This window comes from Galleria mellonella, unplaced genomic scaffold (genome assembly GCF_026898425.1).
Source record: "Galleria mellonella isolate WM207_F2 unplaced genomic scaffold, CSIRO_AGI_GalMel_v1 utg270, whole genome shotgun sequence".
Lineage (NCBI taxonomy): Eukaryota > Metazoa > Arthropoda > Insecta > Lepidoptera > Pyralidae > Galleria > Galleria mellonella.
Window position 1 is genome coordinate 1,286,793 of NW_026442062.1, and position 20,755 is coordinate 1,307,547.

Sequence of the window (20,755 nt, forward strand, 5' to 3'; positions counted from 1 at the left end):
ACATTTTCATATGAAATAGTGATAATTATATATGATAGATTTTTTTTTAATTGGTGATAATGGTATGGAAACCCCGCCTGTGCTATCAGTATACACTGGAGGTGCACCAGTGAGAATGACAGATGAGGATGAAAGCAGGTCAGTTAGCCCATTCTGACGAATTCAACTAGAATTAAACACGATGGTTTCCAGGGGAACCACGTGGAGGTCGACCTGATAGGGTATATTGTAGTATAGGGTATAGTGTTGTATAAGGTAAAGAAGTTAAGGGGCCGCTTGAAAATCAGCGCTATATAGGTACATCTCGCTGGAGCTGTACATATATAGCAACAGCTGAGGCGGCTCTTATTATCAGCGACATTAATTGTTCTTTTTTCTTTTTGTTGTTTTAATTTTTTATTTTCTTAATAATGGTAATAAAGGTCATCTATCTATCTATCTGTCTATCTATTGCTAGTAATGGGGCTATTTGTCTCCATTACTAATAATCCCTTTCTCCCCTGATTCCATGTGTTATCATTTCCTGCTTATGTGCCAGTATTTAGGTTGAGTACAGTATTATGCTTTTCTTTACCGTTCATCACTATCATATCTGGGATTTGTTATTTATGCAAAGTATGTTTCACATAGAAATAATAAATATTTAATAATAAAACGTACTGGTACTATACTGTTTCCACCTCTTATTATACGCACACTGCTCGCTGGTAATTAATGTTCCTTTCCACTCAAAGTTTGCTGAAAGAGAACTCTTACAGAGTTGAGTTCGCCTGTTGTATGTCTTCATTTAATATAAATTGTAACAATGTATGTATTTTTGTGTACAATAAAGTATAAATAAATAAATAAATAGTTATTAATCTTGTTTTTATCGTCACTTATTTATTTATAGAATTTAATATCTTTTATATAAATTTAGGACTCTTTTTCACAACATACTCAGTGTCAATCGACCTATAACTTGTATATTACTTATTTTCAAATACATATTATATGTATAATTATGTATTAAAAGGTGTTTGCACAAAAATATCAAAGTTATTACACAGGTATTAAATTTTGTTTTTGCATTAATATATTTGAAAATATAAATACTCGTAAGTATATGTTTATAATATCAAGATGTGTTATTTTCTTGATGTATATATTTAAAATAATGCTTGTGTTTTTTGATGTTTTTCACCAAGATTGGTTGTAGACAAATTGCTTTCTCTTTATTTAATGAAAGACATTATTTCGTCAAATTGAAACATAAGTGTACTCTGTATTAGAAATGCTGGTGACTTTAGATAAATGACTGACATTTATAATAATGTATCCACGTTGGAGACGTCATTATTTATAGAAAAGAACTTTAAGTAATTTTTTTTTCAGGGAAATATACCTATCTTTTTTTTAATAAAATTTGATATTGCAAACAACTTGTGTATAAACTTGAGGAAGAGTAGTAAACGTGGTTTATATAGTAAACTGATAGAACTATAGACACCATAGATTATATTTTTGTTTATACAACTGGAGGTGGCAAACAATCATATGCCTCACCTGATGGTGAGCAATTATGATCCCATGAACGCCTGCAATACTAAGGGCATTACACGCACGTTGCCGTCCCTGAAGGAACCTCTTTACTTATTTTTTTTAAGAACTCTAAGCTGTAGTATTTTGGAAAAATACTGTTACATTGTCGTTGTGATCCAATGATTTTATTGAAATGACAGAGTTCTTATTGACAAACAAATAGCAAAAGAGCAACTGTTTGGTGGAAGGAACATGACTGACGTAAAGATTTTTATGATTTTTGAACAACCTCTCTCGGGAAATATGCAATAATAAATTAGCTTTTTTATATAAATACTAGCTGACCCCGTAAACGTTGTTTTACCACTTATTGCGAAATATAAAAATCGCGATTAAAAGACAGGGGTTGATCGTAAAACGATGAAAATTTAAAGTTGTGTGTATTTTCTAATGCTAAATCATAATAAAAAAATATGGAAAAATTTGTTAAAAAAATAAAAAAAAAATTTTGGTGAGGGTCACCCTTATCATTGAGGGGTATGAAAAATAGATGTTCGCTGATTCTCAGACCTACCCAATATACACAATATACCTACCCAATGTACACAAAATTTCATAAAAATCGGTTAAACCGTTTCGGAGGAGTTTGGTAATAAACACTGTGACACGAGAATTCTCTATATAAGAAATAGAATTATTTATAACTTAAATTTAGAACGGAATTATACCATTATCATTATTATTTCAGCCATTATCTGTCCACTGCTGGACATAGGCTTCCCCCCATAGGTTGCCATAAGGAACGGTCCTGAACCACCTACATCCATTGACTCCCTGCAATGCATTTCAGATCGTCAATCTGTAAATAATGGTAATTTAAAAAGTTATAAATCTACAAGGAAATATATTAACTTTTAAAATAAAAAAAGATAAATATTATATGTCAGGTTTAATTACTATACTTAATTATTATAAATCTAAATTAAATTTAAAATTACACGTTATGATCATATGTAAAAAATCCACATTTACAATAAATATTTTTTACATTTATACAATTAAATCAATAAATTTATATTATTTACAAAAAAAAAATATTGTATATTAGCTTGTACCTAAATAATGTAAAATTACATTAATTTATTCTGCATTATTTACAAAAGAATCTTACAAATAACTAATACTGTGGTATCACAATTTTTCCAATATGGCAATTATTGAATATGCTACACCGGACACCATGGCTATCAGTGAGAAGATGCAGATAAGAGCATTTTTCCATACAACCCAGTAACAAGGGCCCAGGTCTTTCCCCCATCGCCACACCGTCTCAGTCACAGCTGGAAGCAGCAGACCCATGGTGGAAAGGCAGACTGCACCCACTAATTCCATGAAGAGCTCCAGTCTTGGGACCGCGCAGGCGATACCAACTGTAAATGAAATATTATTAGAGATTTTTTTATTTAAGAAAAAAAATAACGACTTGAATCCAAAGCTTGATAAACAACAATAAAAAATGTATAAAACCAACGCGTGAGTTAAACTTTACGATTACAACAGAATTATATATAAGTCCGAGTTTTAATTGAAATATTTTCAATTTAAATATATCCATAGATGATTTTTCGTATATTAAAGTAGTAGTTTGCTGTGTGGTCCCGGCATAGAATAAGCCACCCCTTCCTTTCCCGTAGATGTCGTAAGGTGCGACTAAGGGAAAGCGAGGGATGGGCAGCAGCGTTCCTCTTAAAACATCTTAGAAGCCTGACTGCCTATAAATTGTTCCTTTGGTAAGGTTTTTGCGGACTATTTATTTAATTATTTATTTAAATTTTAATTTACAGTAAACTTCTATGCACATTTAGCGGACTTAACACCGGACGGTGTTCTCTACCATTGGGCAAACCGAGAAATACGTGGGCGGTGCATTATTGAATTGAGAATAATATAAATATATAATTACACTAACATAAATATACACATAATTTATTAAATAAATAAATATATACATATAATAAACGCAGTGTAAGATGACTCCCCACTAGATGGAGTGACAACCTATAATGCAATGCAGGTAGTCAGTAGATGCAGGTGGCTCAGGGCCGTTCTTTATCAGGAGAGGCTTATGTCCAGCAGTTGACGGATAATGGCTGAAATGATGATATAATAAATAAATGTATAAAATATTACTATATTAAACAAATAACTGTAATAGAAGAGCAAATAGCAATCGATGACTCAAACGGAGTAACCAGTAAGATTAAGTTTATAGAAAAAGTGTTTTTTTTCTAAAAAAAAATAGGTGCGCAATTTATATTTTAAAGTTAGTTTTTCTATCAACTTGTTTCGTTCCTAACTATGTCGTAATTGTTATAACTAGGTCGTAATTGCTTTTTAGAAGTGCTGCTATCCCTAACTTGGACATCAAAGCGTGATTATGCTGAACTACAAGTTGATTATGGTTTTAGCATGGTAGTGAGTTAATTATAACGAGATATTTTATTGGTTGTATTTTTTTTTGGAATCCACAGATAACATAATTACGTACTGTAATGAAGTAGGTATGTAGATACTTAATTAGTTGTTATGTTTTAATTTGGTTGAAAAGTATAAAGAAATACAATAAAATTACAATACATATATGTAGTTAAATTCTAGAAATTTAAATGAAATATTGTTTTTAGAATAATTATTTTTATAAATTATGTACTTTTTTTTACGAAATTGTTTCCAGTATATACCATTTTTTTTTCTACGAAGAAACGTACGTAATAGTTTTTTACTTTTAACCAACTTCCAAAAGGTGAAGTATATTATGTCAATCGTGAATCGATTTTGTTTTAAATTTTATTAGCTGTTATATAAACAAAAAGCTAAACTATTTAAATATTTCACTGAACTAGATATTATTTTGCGAAAATTCATATCACTGGTTAATTGATTAATAATTATTTTGTTTAAATCTGCTACCATTAGTATATGTGACATTCCCAACACTCGAAGATTGATATCCACTATTACTACCAGAAGTTCCACAACCTTTCATATTAGCCATAAATCTCCGACCGCCATTTAGTCCACACACGGTTTGCGACACGTGTTTCATCTCTAAATGTATCTTTAGGCAAATTAAAATTTATGTAGTAACGTAACATCTAGTAGACCTCTCAGAGGTCATTTAAGTATCGAGAGGTGAATAAAGTAACAGAAAGTACAATATTTACTTTCCTAAACTTGGTCTAGCTTAGGACTATTTCGAGTTAGTAAATTAGTTAGTAAATAATATAATTAATGATACATTAGTACTATCGAATGTAATTAATGGTATGATAGATAGATAGATAGATAGATAGATAATTTATTTGCACAACTTACAGCACACAAACAAAAGACACAAAAGCAATGTGAAAAAAGATACATGTACAAAAGATTAAAAAAAAAATAAAACCAAAAACAAAATCAGAATGCATAATAAAATTTTTCTTCTTCATACGTGTGCCACAGTAATGCAAAATGGCCACAACTCAGCTTTTTGCTTTGCCCTAAAAAGAGCAAAACACTGATATTCTGTTGTGGCCAAAAGCGAGCCGCGTATGAGTGTGTGTTGAATTAAGTGATTGGGACTAGAGATGTGCCAAGTTGTATTGATTCGAGTATTGATTCGATTATTTAATAGGTAGTCAGATGCTCTAGTACTCAATATACAGATAGTTTTTTTTTATACAACTTAGAATGGCAAATAAGCTGACGGCCCACCTGATGGAAAGTGGTAACTGTCGCCTATAGACATGAGCAGCACTATGGACATAACAGAGTATACTGTTTCGCCTATGACACCCCCCATGCGTTGCCATTCCTGTGGACTCAGGTGTTATTCCTCTATACCCAGTAAATTCACGCCATATCCCACCCTTCAAACCGAAACATAGACATGCAAACACAACTGCTTCACGGTTGAAACACGAATGGGACAGAGGTACCCAAGCAATAGACTTTTGTACAAAGTCTCCTATGTACGTACTAATATCATGACAATAGAATATAGATTTCGAGTGATTACGTTATTCGCATACTAGTCGATTGCTTATCTTAAATTTTTGTTTTTTTTTTAGTTTCATTATTTTTGTCTCATTATAACTAAAGGAAAAGTAATTGAAGAACTAAATATTTATTACTTGCATTAAAAGTTAATTTCAGAAATCAATTTAAAATAATACTTAAGTTTGATGGAGTACCTGATTATCCATAAAAGTACTCGAGTTTTAGTTCAGTCTTCAAATTCGAGTCGAGATTCGATACTATTTTTTAACGAGTATCGAAATATACGAATACTAGTCACATCTCTAGTTAGTCTATTGCGTAGTAATTAATAATGTTATACTACTTCAGTCAGATGTTTTATTATCTATGATGATACGAAATACCAGATCTTTTTTCTTAATTAATCTTAGTTGTCCTCTATAGCTTGTCCTGTTTATCGATTGATAATATTGCTTCTACTAAGATTACACTGTTGATTTTTTTTTGATAGGTGAAAATGGAATGGTAACCCCACCTACGCTAACGGTATACGCTGGCGGGGCACCAGTGAAGGGTGATCGATGAAAATTAAAACAGGTCAGTTAGCCCATCATGATGAATTCATCAGGAATTAACCCTGATAGTTTCCAGGGGGAACCGCATGGACGTTGATCTGGTTAGGTATATTGCTAGCAATGAGATTCTCAGCCTCCATTACAAACAATCACTTTCCCCCCTGTCGCTATTGGTTACCAAGAGTTTTTGGGCCACCTTTATCATACAAGAACGCCTCTGACATTGACATGGCTCATTGGATGATGGTATACTGTACGCAAAGCAAGTGATTTTTATTTTTATCATCGTCATTTTAGCCGAGGTCACTGTCCACTGTTGAACATAGATTTTCTCCATAGACTGCCATAAGGAAAGATCTCGAGACACCTGCATTCACTGACTCCTATATTATATACTATAATGTTTTGAAGTCGTCATTCCATTTAGTAAAGGGTAATTCTATACAGCGTTTGCTTTTACGGGTTTTTTTTGATGGGTGAAAATGCCCACCCGCGCTATCGGTATACACCGGCGGGGCACCAGTGAAGGATGATAGGTGAAGATGAAGCAGATCAGTTAGCCCATTGTGACGAATTCAACAAGAATTGTTCACGATGGTATCCAGGGGGAGCCACGTGTAGGTCGACCTAATAGGGTATATTGCTAGAAATGGGGCTGTCAAACTCACATTGCTAACAATTCCTTTCCCCCTTGCCTCTACGGGGTCGCCACTTAAGAACCTTTCTACCCTACCGGTTGTTGTTATCTCGAGGTATGTGACCAGTTTGTTGTCACTACAGGCTTCAGTCTATGTTGGTCACTTTGACTCTATTATTTTTAAATAATCCTAATATAATTTTAAAATTCAGAGATTTAGGCTGGGATTCGAATTTCGAACTCTCGGATCGTATCAAGCGTTATCTGATCTTTTTTGCTTTTAAATTACTCTTATAAAAGCAAAGGTATATTCATGTTTATCATGAAATAAATCTTTATAATTTTATAGCTATATTATTTAAACTTGAACAAAAACTAACTTTTTTTAACAAAGCAAGCCTTTATTTCTCTGTCTATAACTGCAATATTGCAAAATTCATAGTTGTCCAACGAACCGATATCAACAAGTTTTTTTTTTTAATTTCAGCCGGTTTTAATTTGAACGGGCCCATGTAAGTTTAATAAAAACTTGTTTCTCTGATACAAAAGGGGAAATTGGCTGACAGATCATATCAAAAGCTGTTGGGTCTAAAAATATAATATATATTATAATATAAATTTCGCACAGCGATTCTTTATAGCTATAATGTATTAAGAAGAGATTTCCGGAAATTCCATAGGGACGTGAGATAACAGGTTTTGTTCCTGCCTAGCTACGAAGAATAGTTCGTTGAAATATTAATATGATTTGATGGTATTCTATAAGTAATGCCTGTAAGATTAATCCATGTTATTACCACAGTATATTTATTTATTTATTTATTTATTAGAAAGCTTAGAGCAGTGTTTCCCAACCTTTTTTTTTGCCATGCCCCACTTGAGCATTTTTAAAATTTTTATACCCCCCATACATATTTTTTCTCGACAAAGTTTACTTGACGACTCTAATCGTCCAGTTGATATTTTGGTAACGTTAAACAAAATTATACCTAATAAATATTTACAGCATTTTTTTAAATTTACTTTTTTTGTTAAATTTGGCACTGATATCTGCTCGTTGCATGCATTGCATTTAAATGGCTCGGAGCAATAGGGTTAAAATCGCTTCGGGTCCATTTTTTAATTGCCCCCCCTTAAATATAAAATTGCCCCTCTGTGGGACGTGGGCCCCACGTTGGGAAACACCGGCTTAGAGTCTAATAATCTTACCCCTTTATTTATAAAAACTGAAACCTTTTTTTGAAAAATTTCCAGTGGAAACCGTATCCAATTTGGTGCAATAGTTTATGCGTAACAACGGAACAGACATACAGACAGACAAAATTTCTAAAATGAAAATATACTCATATTGTTTTTTCTTAAATACGAGTATCTCCCATGTACAGACATCGTCCGGTTAGTATTTTTTTTTGGTATTTATTTTATATTATATATTTTTTTATACCACAAAAGTGGCTAACAAGCATACAGCCCGTCTGATGGTAAACGGTCACTATAGTCTATGTACACTTGCAACACTAGAAATGTTACGTGGGATTCCCAGCCTCCATTACTAACAATCCCTTTCCCCCCTGGAAACATATAGTAATATACGTTTATAATAGTTTATAGATCATTAAACTGATAACAGTCTGATACGCATATGTGGTTTTGTAATTCCACTATTACAAATTATACTGTAATACATAATTTATACTAATCATCACTACATAGTATAAAAAAAAGTTGCTGTCGCTGTTCGTCCCTATGTATGCTTAAATCTTTAAAACTACGCAACGGGTTTTGAAGCAGTTTCTTTTAGTAGATAGAGTGATTCAAGAGCAAGGTTTATATGTATAATACATGCATAATATTGTAGAGAAACACTGAAAATTTTAGAGGTTTCTAATGTGATGCGATGTAATGTGCAACCCATGCGAAGCAGGGGCGCGTCGCTAGTATATGTATTTTTTTATACAATTTAGAAGAGCAAACAAGCTGACGGCCCACCTGATGGAAAGTGGTAACCGTCGTCTATAGACGTGAGCAGTACCATGGACATAACAGAGTATACTTTTTCGCCAATGATACCCCCCATGCGTTGCCATTCCTGAGGACTCAGATGTTATTCCTCTGTATCCTGTGAATTCACGCCATATCTCACCCTTCAAACCGAAACACAGCCATGCACACAACTGCTTCACAGTAGAAACACAAATGGGACAGAGGTGTCCAAGTAAACGACTTTTGTACAAAGTTTCCCTCTGGTAATATGTATAAAGCTGAAGAGTTTGTTTGTTTGAACGCGCTAATCTCCGGAACTACTGGTTGGATTTGAATAATTCTTTTTGTGTTGCATAGTACATTTATCGAGGAAGGTTTTAGCCTATATAACATCACGCTGCAACCGAAAGGAGCGAAGCATCGGTGAAAAATGTTGCAAAAACGGGGAAAATTATTCATATTTGAGGGCTTCCACTGCGTGCGCTGCGTAAACGGTTCATGTTACTCAAAAAATATGTATGAAAGAATTATTCCTCTTTAAATAATATAAAAAAATGTCCGCGACAGTCTATATGTCTTTTAAGATTGACTAATAACGGAAATTGACGCGGACGTAGTCGCGGGCAACAGCTAGTTTAACTCTATAATGTCGAGGATGTACCAGCATATCTAAATGATCATCCAATTCACTCAATGACGGTCATTATGAAATTGTTTTTTAGTATAATTATTAAGTACTAGCGGCCCGTCCCGGCTTCGCACGGGTGGACATTTTTAAATAATAATAACTTTATAGATTGGTGCCCTTGAAATTTTATTAAAATCGATTTAGTTTTTAAATCAAAGTCACAGATGATGTCACAATTGACGTCGGTTTTTTATGGAAAAAAATCTTAATTATTTTCGAACTTAACTGTCCATTGCTGAACATTGTCCTCCCTCTATAAGGGGGGGTTCTACTAGTAGTTGCAAATTTAGCATGTGGGTTGGCAACCAGCGGCGGGGCACCAGTGAAGGATGATAAGTGAGGATGAAGCAGGTCAGTTAGCTTATCGTGACAAAGTCGACAAGAATTGTTCACGATGATTTCCAGGGGGAACCACGTGGAGGTCGACCTAATAGGACATATTGCTAGCAATGGGGCTATCAAACTTCATTGCTAACAATCCCCTCCCCCTACTCTAGGGGTAGGCACCTCCCATCCGACCCTTCTTTAAATACGCATACGTCTGTAAGCGACCATTTTCCATCAGGTTGGTCGAGTTCACATCTCATTATAAGTTGGTAAAAAAATAATGATATAAGAAACATTACCTATAAGCAGTGTGCCAATTAATCTCAACGCAGCTATGCCCCATCTGTGATTTTTAGCCGGTACTTTTTCTTGTATCCGTCTCCATATCACATCCACCGGGACGTAGTAGATGAGGGCGAATGATAGAATCATCACGCAAGCCACAAGTATCTTTGCGGTCTGAGCGAGGCTGTAAATAAATGAATTATATTTTATTATTATATAATTATTTTATTACGCCGTGTGGTCCCGATATAGAATAGGCCACCCCTTCCTTTCCTGTGAGTGTCGTAAGAGGCGATTAAGGGAAGGTGAGAGATAGGCAGCAGCGTCCCTGTAAAAAAACATCTGTAAAAGCCTAACTGCGGTTGCCAACCCGCTTGCTAAGCGTGGCAACTACTAGCAAAATTCCCCTTATGGGGAAGGCTTGTGTCCAGCAGTGGACAGTTAATGGCTGAAATAAAAAAAAAATTGAAAACAAAACAATAACCATAACCGTGAAGCAGTTGTGTTAATATTTATTTTTATTTTATATGGCGTGAATTTACTGGGTACAGAGGAATAACACCTGAGTCCTCAGGAATGGCAACGCATGGGGGGTAACATGGGCGAAACAGTATACTCTGTTACGTCCACGGTACTGCTCATGTGTATAGGCGACGGTTACCACTTTCCATCAGGTGGACCGTCAGCTTGTTTGCCATTCTAAGTTGTATAAAAAAAAATTGGCAACACCTATATTCAGCAACGGACAGATAATATATGATGATAGGATGATGATGTCTAAATTGTACTTAAATAAAATAAAATTATACTAATGAAATAAATGTAAACAATGGGTATATATCTGGAATAAAAAAAAATATTTATAGATTAATATTATTATTTATATATTTAGATCCAAGTTTTAAATTAAAAAGAAAAATATTATTCGCTTTATGTTTTTTAAAAAATATATTATTCGAAATTCAAATAATTGTGATAAGTTACAAGTGTAAAACTTTAAGTGCGTCCAATGTAAAAGTATATTGAGGCTAATCTAGTGTGATACTTACATTTCATCCTGAGGCAAGTTTAAAGTCAAGCTGCCCCTGGCTTCATCGCCGTACTTCAGGTAGCCGGAGAAACCAACAAATCCATACATTAACACCACAATAACCATAGCGATATTCAAGACACCGGGACAGCCGAGGAAGTGTTGAGGTTTTGTCATCTCATTCTCTACCGGCATCACGACGCCGATGCCTTCCATTGCGAACAGACATGTGCTGTTGGGAATTTTTTGATATTGTTAATTTTGTAAAGAAAATTAATAGATATTAATGATTTGGTTCAATATGAACTTAGTTTAAGGCGCTTCATCCCGTCGAAGGTAATTCTTAAAACAGTATTCCCAGATGGAAACATTATACTATATTAAAATTCGATTTTTAAACTATAATCTGTGAGTGTGTAATTAATTTAATTGAATTGCAAATTATACAAATATAATAAAGAAAAAGGGTTTTTAATTTTCTAAAAATCTACATTTTGCCAAAATTGAATGACATATTTACGAGATACTTACACGAAATTACAGCTGATACATTTTTATTCAAATTGGGTCAAAATTTTGGTGCGAAAAACTAAATTTATATTAATTACATATAGAAGAGTTTAAAACTGTCCGCTGCAGTCTGCCGCTAGTATTCGAGTAGTGAACCCTTATCGTAAAACGTCAGAAATTGTTTAACGAAAGAAGTCTGCATAGTTGAATACTATTAGGTCAAGTACGAATGAAGCGCCTTAACCATATTGAATACACTATTTGTTGTTGTGAATTTTTAAAGGCGACTATATTTAGAATATTCCCACACACTTTGTCCCACCGTTTTTATTATTTAATAATTGTTTTTAAATTAAAAATAAAAGTTTAAAAATCTATTTTGGTAATTGTTAGCTTAATGTTAAGAGACTAGAGTTATTTATGATTTTGTATCATTTACAATGTATAAATATTATAATACATTTATATTAAGTTATATATATGCGGGTTCTTTTATTTACGCTGTTATTTATTAAACAGGATAAAATATTAGTTATTTTATTGTTTATTTTGTCAATAATTAATTAATTCGCGTTAAAACGTAGATCGAGAAATAACAAATTATTTTGAGCCTACTAACACTAACACAGCGTATATAGATTTCAAATTAATATAGTTGTATTGTTGTTATTTTTAAAAGAAAAACATTTAGTGCTCCAAGGAATATATCTCTTTAAATAAATACTAATTATAATGAACAGAAAATTAGTGCTTTGTCCTGTTGAGGGCGAAGCAATAAACTGAATTGTTGGCCACAATTCAGATTGTTGCTTCTCGCCCAATTATTTTTATATACGATGCCAGTCTGTATTAATTTTCTTAGGTATTTTTTTTTGTGAATGTTTTTATTTCTGTACTGTAGGTAGACACAAATAAAGTTATTATCTGTCTATCTATTTCCATTTTACTACGTAAATACATACGAGTAGCAAATTATAGTCGAGTTTTAGTCGTCACTGATAAGCTATATTTTTCACTAACAGAATGTTAAAAATCCTGTATAAATATTATTTTTATATTTTATTAACATTTAGCGATAAGGCCGCCCATTGTTGCCTCTTTATCTCGCTTTTATGTAATTAAGATTATGTAATTAAGTATTCGTTTTGTTTGTGTACATATTGTTAATCTTTATAATCTTTAACCTTTTTGTCAGATAATTGTCAAATTAGCTGACGCGTTTCTTTTGTCAGTATTCTATATTTAAGCATGAAATGTATCCTGACGTATTATTTAATAAATAAGTGTTAATGTATTAGAAAGATGTATAATTTATAAGACAAACAAATTTTTTTTATACAACTTAGAATAGCAAACAAGCTGACGGCCCACCTGATGGAAAGTGGTAACCGTCGCCTATAGATATGAGTAGCACCATGGACATAACAGAGTATACTGTTTCGCCTATGATATCTCCTATGCGTTGCCATTCCTAAGGACTCCGTTATTATTCCTCTGTACCCTGTAAATTCACGCCATATCCCACGCTTCAAACCGAAACACAGCCATGCAAACACAACTGTACTTTACGGTTGAAACACGAATGGGACAGAGGTACCCAAGCAAACGACTTATGTATAAAGTCTCCCTCTGGAGATATATAGAAGTTATAAGGAAATCACTCGTAACTATTTATCACGCAAAATTGTATGAAAATGTTGACCCGTTTTTCTCGAAGCATCTCTATGGAGACTATCTATATAATCTAAGTCTGTAACATTTTTTTAAGGGAACAATAAAGAGTTTTGATTAACTCATTCATAAATAAGTCCCGAGTGCTATTTAGTGAAGTTACTACTAACCTTATAAAATTAGGTACTCCTGTGATAGATGTAGCTAGATTCCTTTCAGATACTTTCGGTGGATCTCTCAAGCAATAGTATATAGATATAAGTATGGAACCCAACCATACGAAGTTGGCTAACGCCGAGAAGGGGACCAAGTACTTCAGTTTGGTGATTTGTGTCAACGGAACCAGTATAACTAACGTTAAAGCACAGTATATTGTTACAGTCCAGTTCGGTCCTCCGTATACATCAGATATCTGAAAATAAAAAAGAAATTCTCTTTACATGATCAATTAATCAGATCTTCTATTGAGCCGCCAGTTGGTAAGGCGGGCGAGGTAGGAGCCTCGAGGCGTACCCTATTGCCTCACCTTCAATTCGGAGGCTACCACCTCCGGCTCACTTGATTTTAAGCCGACATACACGGATGGTCTGTGTATGTCGGCGTGGCATTTTCTTCTCTCTTCTTTCTTCGGGCTTTTTTTCAGGAGGCTGTCTTGGCGGTTCCTCGCTTTCACTTTTGTATTCATATATAGTATTGTTTTCTTTACATGACTATTAAAAACAGTATGTGTAGAGCACCAGAGGGCGCTACCTTCACGATTGCAATAACGAGGTTTATGTCAGTACAACTTGTTTTCTGCGGCTTTGTTAGTGTATATACATAAAGTATCCTGTGTATTAAGTTAGGATGTAAACCACACAGCTGGTTTACATCCTAACTTAAATTTTTATCTATTACATTAACAGTTTAATTGTGATTAAACAACAAATATTTTTATAAAGTTTCACTTTTTAATATCTATAGTGACAGTTGTTTCCGCGTCCGCGGTAGAGAAATGTGGCTTGGCTGTGTGGTGTGGTTGTGGTAAAATGTAACAACTTCAGCCTTTAAAAACATATAAATACACATATGATGATGTTTTAGACAAACTAAACCGAAAATATTTGAAATTTGAATCCACAGTGTCTTTTTATAGATACAAGACAATCTTATTATTTTACTAGCTATATTTCACGGCTCTACTCGCGTGGATCAGTACATAAATTATCCTATGTACTGAGTTTGGATATAACCTACTCGTGTATAAAATTTTATTAAAATCCATTCATCATTCATCCATTTATCGTTATAAACTTTTCGCATTTATTATATTATATTAATAGGATTGCAATAAACTTGTCTGTAAGAGGTTGTCATAGCAACGAGACCGCCTTTTGTACCTTTATGTGTATATTTTAATCTGTATTTTACGCTACTATATTTCACTTGAATTATTCAATTGTCACTGTATATTTTTATGTTTTTGGTTAAATATAGAGTTAAAAAATAACAATAATCATCTTGCTGCGTAAACAAAAATGGTATATTAAAAAAATAATACATTGAATGTTACATGAATAATATATGTTACATGCGTAATATTGCAGCAAAAAAAAAAAAAAATTAGACAAATTATTTTAAAAATTCAAAATTCGTACCTGTTTGAAGGACTCAGCTATTACGACCACATATACGCAACAGGCTCCCATGTGAGTCAACGCTAACGCCCAGTCTGCTAGTTCTCTGCAATAATACATATAATAGTTTTCCATTTAGGTTGCATAGAAAATAATGATAATTACCGTATGGTCCCAGCATAGAATGGGCCACCCCTTTTATTTCCCGTGAGTATCTTAAGAAAAGATTAAGGGAACTTAATGGCCGAGGCTAGCAGCGCCCCTCTTAAACCATTTCCAAAGTCTTACTTTATCAAATTTACGGTTGTCAACCCACCTGCCAAGCATGGCAACTACTAGCAAAACTCCCCTTAAGTGGACAGTTAACGGCTGATAAAATAAAAAAAAGTACGCAGTATAATATTTTCTAATTGATCCTTGCGATTATTTGAGTGCGATTAAAAACACTTGAAGTGAATATTAGAATTTAACGTTGTAATTAATTAATTCACAAATTTACAAATAAAATTCCAATTATTTGTATAAAATAATTAAGATTGTATACCACAAAAAAAAACTACTTTAGTTGTGATAAAATCACTTAATTTGATTTAAAAACTAAACTACTCGACCGATTTTGATAAAATTTCTATGGGACCAATCTGTAACTTTATGCTATTATACACACATGCATACAACATCCCGCCAACACAGTTATTCCGTTACATAGCAATCCCACATATATTTACTTTTACTGCCAAATAGTTATCATTTTTTTACCCAAAATTTGTCTGGAAGAGATTGCTTTAGCGATAAGATCGCCTTTTGTACTTCATAAGTGTATACATATATTCATTTGTAATATTTTTTAAGTGGTGCAATAAAGAGTAAATAAATAAAAAAAATTAATAGCAATTGCGTCCATATTGTTAGCAAACACAAGAGAATATAAATTGTTAACGGTTTCTTTACTGCAACATTGACTCGAGCTTGTCTCCAACAGAATTCTATTATAATATAAAAATATATTTCGACAATAAATAACAGAATGTCTGTTACTTCGAAATGGCCGTTCATATGAATCCTTGCATCATAACAGCCTTCACAGAAGATTCATGCATAAATGTATTTATCGTAAATAAATTTTAGTATATAACGAAACAAGTTTGGTTTTTTTATGCAACTTAGAATAGCAAAAAAGCTGGCGGCCCACTTTATGGAAAGTGGTAACCGTCGCCTATAGACATGTCCATGGCATAACAGAGTATACTGTTTCGCCCATGATACCCCCCCATGCGTTGCCATTTCTGAGGACTCAGGTGTTATTCCTCTGTACCCAGTAAATTCACGCCATATCCCACCCTTCGAACCGAAACACAGCCATGCAAACACAACTGCTTCACGGTTGAAACACGAATGGGACAGAGGTATCCAAGCAATCGACTTTTGTACAAAGTCTCCCTCTGGATCCCAAATCATAAGATTAAGATGACAGTTAATTTAGTATTATTTTATAGGACACTGCATATTTCGCATGGTATGATTACATATAACAGATAATATAATATTTTTACGCACTACCTTGCGAATGGGGCAAATTTCTGTACAGGTTTCGGTCCATTTTGAAAGACGAGGTCGCACGTGTCTGCGTATCCCAATGATGGTTTCTTGACCTCCACGCACAGCTGTTGTGATGTTTTCACCTGAAAATTAATTGCATTTTCATGATTATCATTAATCTCTTCTCGAGTACTTAATGCTGTTTATACCGTAACCGACTTTGACTAATGACGGTTTTTGGAGGTTTATAATTTATGATCTCCTTTTACTTATTACACCTTGCCGGTCTAGCGGTTTAACACACTGCCTCACCTTTCGATGGTCGCGGGTTCGAATCTCTCGCAATAGCAACAAAATATGTTATAGAAAATTCTTTCAACGCTAGTATTTAATATAAGTGTTTGTATATTTTTGTGTCATAGTTCAAGGTTTTTTAAGTGATTTTATAACAAGGTTTACAGAACACCAGCATTTTATGTATACGGTACAAGATTTCTTTGCTATATCCGAATCGATTTAGATTTCTCAATAGATTGAATTTTGTTCATAGAAAATCTTTAATTACTGATAGATTTTTTAAAATTGTTTTTCAGCAAATCTGTCACTGTTAGTTGTAATTTAGCAACAGCTATTTGCAATTTTAATTTACATAAGTACATTATATTATATCACCAGAGGGAGACTTTGTACAAAAGTCGATTGCTTGGGTACCTCTGTCCCATTCGTGTTTCAACCGTGAAGCAGTTGTGTTTGCATGGCTGTGTTTCGGTTTAAAGGGTGGGATATGGCGTGAATTTACTGGGTACAGAGGAATAACACCTGAGTTTTCAGGAATGGCAACGCATGGGGGGTATCATGGGCGAAACAGTATACTTTGTTATGTCCATGGTACTGCTCATGTTTATAGGCGACGGTTACCACTTTCCATCAGGTGGGCCGTCAGCTTGTTGGCCATTCTAAGTTGTATAAAAAAAAAACATAGTGGGAGACTTAAATTATGGAAATTATTAACTCATGAATAATGGTGGGCAGATATGTTTACTTTCAGAATTTACTGCTATTGAACTATAAGAATGATTTTAATGATTATTTTGCGATGCTCTGGTATGGTAATAAAGACAGAGTGTATGAAAAGGTATATTTTTTATTTAAATTTAAATGTGAAATGTGAAAACGATTCATGGCTTAACATAGATATAAATTTGATTATGTATTGACTGTAATTCAGCTGTATGTTTTCCAAAAAATAAATAAATAATGAATTTTATATTAAAATTGAATAAAGGAATTAGAAACAAATAGAAATTGATGTATTGAAAATGTATAAGGGTACTTACCAACATGTTTATGGCGTGCGCGCAAATAAACCCGACAAGTATGGTACCAATGCTGCCAACCAACAGTCCGGCGCTCTTGAAGGCGAGCGGCATTGCCAACACTCCAGAACCGAGCGATGCTTTCAGTAAATGTGCCAACGCACCGAAACTCCTGGAAACAATATTACGATTTGTCATTAATCCACTTTTATACTTACTTTTTAACCGATTTAAAAAAAAGTAGGTTCTCAATTCGTTTTTTTTATGTTGTTTTTATGTTCATAACTCCGTCAGTTGTAAGCACATTTGGGAAATTATTTCTCTATATGAAAGGATATATTTATAGTTTGGTTCTATAGAAATTTTATTAAAAGTGGTTTAGTAGTTTAGTTTTTAAACGAAATTATTTTGGGTTTGCCACAAAAGTTGTTTTTTTTCTGTGGAAAAAGTAAAAAGTTGCCTAATGTAATGACATAGACTAGTTTTTGTCCCGGTCAGTCAACATATTCCAGTCACACGGAGATAGTCGTGGGTAAAAGCTATTTTTTGAATAGGTGTGAATAGCACCTAAAATAATATTTTCGCCTATTCAGAATTAATAATTCCTTATTGAGTTTGTTAATATTTTGTTTTGATGCAAATTTTTTTTTATTATTCAAGAAGCACTCGGTTTTTTCTGAGGACTAAAGTATAAATACTTGGAGTCAGAAACACAAGTTGGATAAAGGCTCTTAAGCGGGAAACTTTAAAGTTTTAATGTGTCCGATTACTTACGATGTATTTGATGCCAATGGTCTGTGCTCTGACGGAATATAAGGGTCTAAGTCCTCCCTTGAACCGTTGCACGCTAGTTCGACCCTGAAAATAAATAACATTTACAATTTAATATAAACGTTTTCGACGAAGCATGTTTATAAGCGCGCGGTTATAAAACGGAATTCCAAGATGTCGCCTACCTGAAATGGTGTAGTTAAGATATGCCATATCTATGCTTATTTGTTTCTTTGTTATTTCCCCTGTAACTTTTGGGTTGTTTACTATTTATCGTCTGATGTATTATTCCTATAAATTTCTTTAACCATCCCAAACACTACGCTCAGCTCAATCAATTAAATTCTTCTCTTTTTATTATTATTTCAGCCGTTGACTGTCCACTGCTGGATATAAGCTTTCCCCATAAGGGGAGTTTTGCCAGTAGTTGCCACGATAGACAGGCGGGTTGGCAACTAAAGCCAGGCTTTTAGAGATGTTTTAAGAAGGACTCTGTTGCCCATCCTTCGCCCTTAGTCGCCTTTTACAACACCCATGGGACATATTATTCTTTTATTCCAACTAAAATGTATTTATGGATCATTCGAAAACAAAAATTCCAGGAGTATGCATTTAAGTGCACCTGTAGCATAAAAATTTTTTTTTTATTTTTTTATAGTAATAATAAATGTATTAAAAGAACGTATAAGATGTATGATTACGTACGAATTTTAGGAAACCATTTCTTAGCTGATACTAAGAAATGTCTTCCTGATCTTCCCACGAGAATGGAAGATAAAGGGTTCCCCGAAATCAAAGTCGGGCAAACAGTTAGCGGTAATAATATTAATTGAAATACCTTATTTTTCCCAATATAATGAGACGCCGTGGCACTATTGGGAATGATGGCATAGAATGCATTGTCTCTACGCTTCTATGGTATACTATTTTACTTATAACGCTTGCTTTATGGTTTATAAGAGACGGGAATTAACGCGATTATTTAGGTGTTCATTTATTTAATTAAACTGTATCGACTAATGAAATGCGGTACAAAAGGCGAACTTGATGCTATAGGCATTCTTTACCAGCCAACCTTTAGGATGTGCATAGATCCTCGACGGCGGTTGAAAAAACATTAAAATAAAATTATTTATATTTTATATGATAATTGCATACATACAAAGATTCATAAAATAAACATATTTATATAGTATTTATATACTAATATCTATTTATAAAAATATACGTATATGTATATACATGTATATATATATATATATATATATATATATACGATAAACTACTGCCTACTTGATTGCTTGTTTCAATGTTAGACCTGGGTTATCTCAAATTATTAACACAGATAAATTATCACAATTCACCTAAACGATAGCGTTAAATCCCGTCACTTACAAACCATAAACCGTGCAACGCGAAATTCAAAAATTTTATACTCTTGCTTTAGCAATCGCGTGACATGAAATAAATTACATCTTTAGTAAGTTTCGTTGATAAATAGCGTAGTTTCGTGTTCAGAGGTTACATTATTTGTCCCGTGGCATCTTACAGTTGTCAACTTAACCCCAATTCATGGGGAACATTGCTTGGTATGATGTAACGTCTGTTTTTCATTGCATCATATTGTTAAGATGCAAATATGTCAAGTATTGTATTGATTTATTAAATAACGCGCAAAAAACATTGTAGCTCGTGATTTAGATTGATCAGTTTCAATGGAATGTCATTAACGATTTCAACGAAATCTCTACAAATGGATCTTTCGAGTGAAAATATAATTATTTTTTATTGAATTAGGTGTTATCTTGCGGGATTTAATATCATTGGTTATTTATTAGAATTATTTATGTAAGACAAAAACTTTGTACTCATTTTTACAAAAATTACAGACAGAGTAGATTGAAGTTTGGCATACTTATAGTTTATATAGAGAAGGACTGTTGAAATGCTAATATTTTTTTATTAAGTATAAAAATACATTAAATCATAAAAAAAAATGCTTATATAAAAGTAATCAAATTATAAATATAATTGTGAGAGACCGGTGCCTGTGATAGGTATAAGAATACCTGTATTACAGGTCACCAGGGCCTCACTCCGCAGGATTACTTACTAATACTTAAGTACTTATTAATAATTAAGTACTTGTAATATAATAAGTGAATTCAATGTAATAAATATTATTTATAGGAAGAGATAATTAATTATAATTTAATCTGGAAGTTGTGTGTGTGTGCGTGCATGTGTGTGCGCGCGCACTACCATG

The 20,755-nt window shown here is 33.4% G+C and overlaps 1 protein-coding gene across 3 annotated transcripts in view; it reads right to left on the reverse strand.

Annotated features, from left to right (window-relative positions):
* Nucleotides 1-2,453: 2,453 nt before the first annotated feature.
* LOC113523358 (proton-coupled amino acid transporter-like protein pathetic) overlaps nt 2,454-20,755 on the reverse strand; it is a 60,065-nt gene continuing 41,763 nt past the window's right edge. For 2 of the 3 annotated variants that reach the window (XM_026909297.3, XM_052895314.1), the window contains exons 3-10: nt 18,493-18,576; nt 17,740-17,890; nt 16,424-16,545; nt 14,885-14,969; nt 13,418-13,659; nt 11,086-11,298; nt 10,051-10,220; nt 2,454-2,951 (exon numbers count right to left, since the gene is read on the reverse strand). In XM_026909297.3, the coding sequence (XP_026765098.1) occupies nt 2,713-2,951; nt 10,051-10,220; nt 11,086-11,298; nt 13,418-13,659; nt 14,885-14,969; nt 16,424-16,545; nt 17,740-17,890; nt 18,493-18,576 (1,306 nt within the window). In that variant the 3' untranslated portion in view covers nt 2,454-2,712. Of the gene's footprint in view, nt 2,952-10,050; nt 10,221-11,085; nt 11,299-13,417; nt 13,660-14,884; nt 14,970-16,423; nt 16,546-17,739; nt 17,891-18,492; nt 18,577-19,327; nt 19,573-20,755 lie in introns of those variants that run through there. The other variant, XM_052895316.1, reaches the window with a different exon arrangement.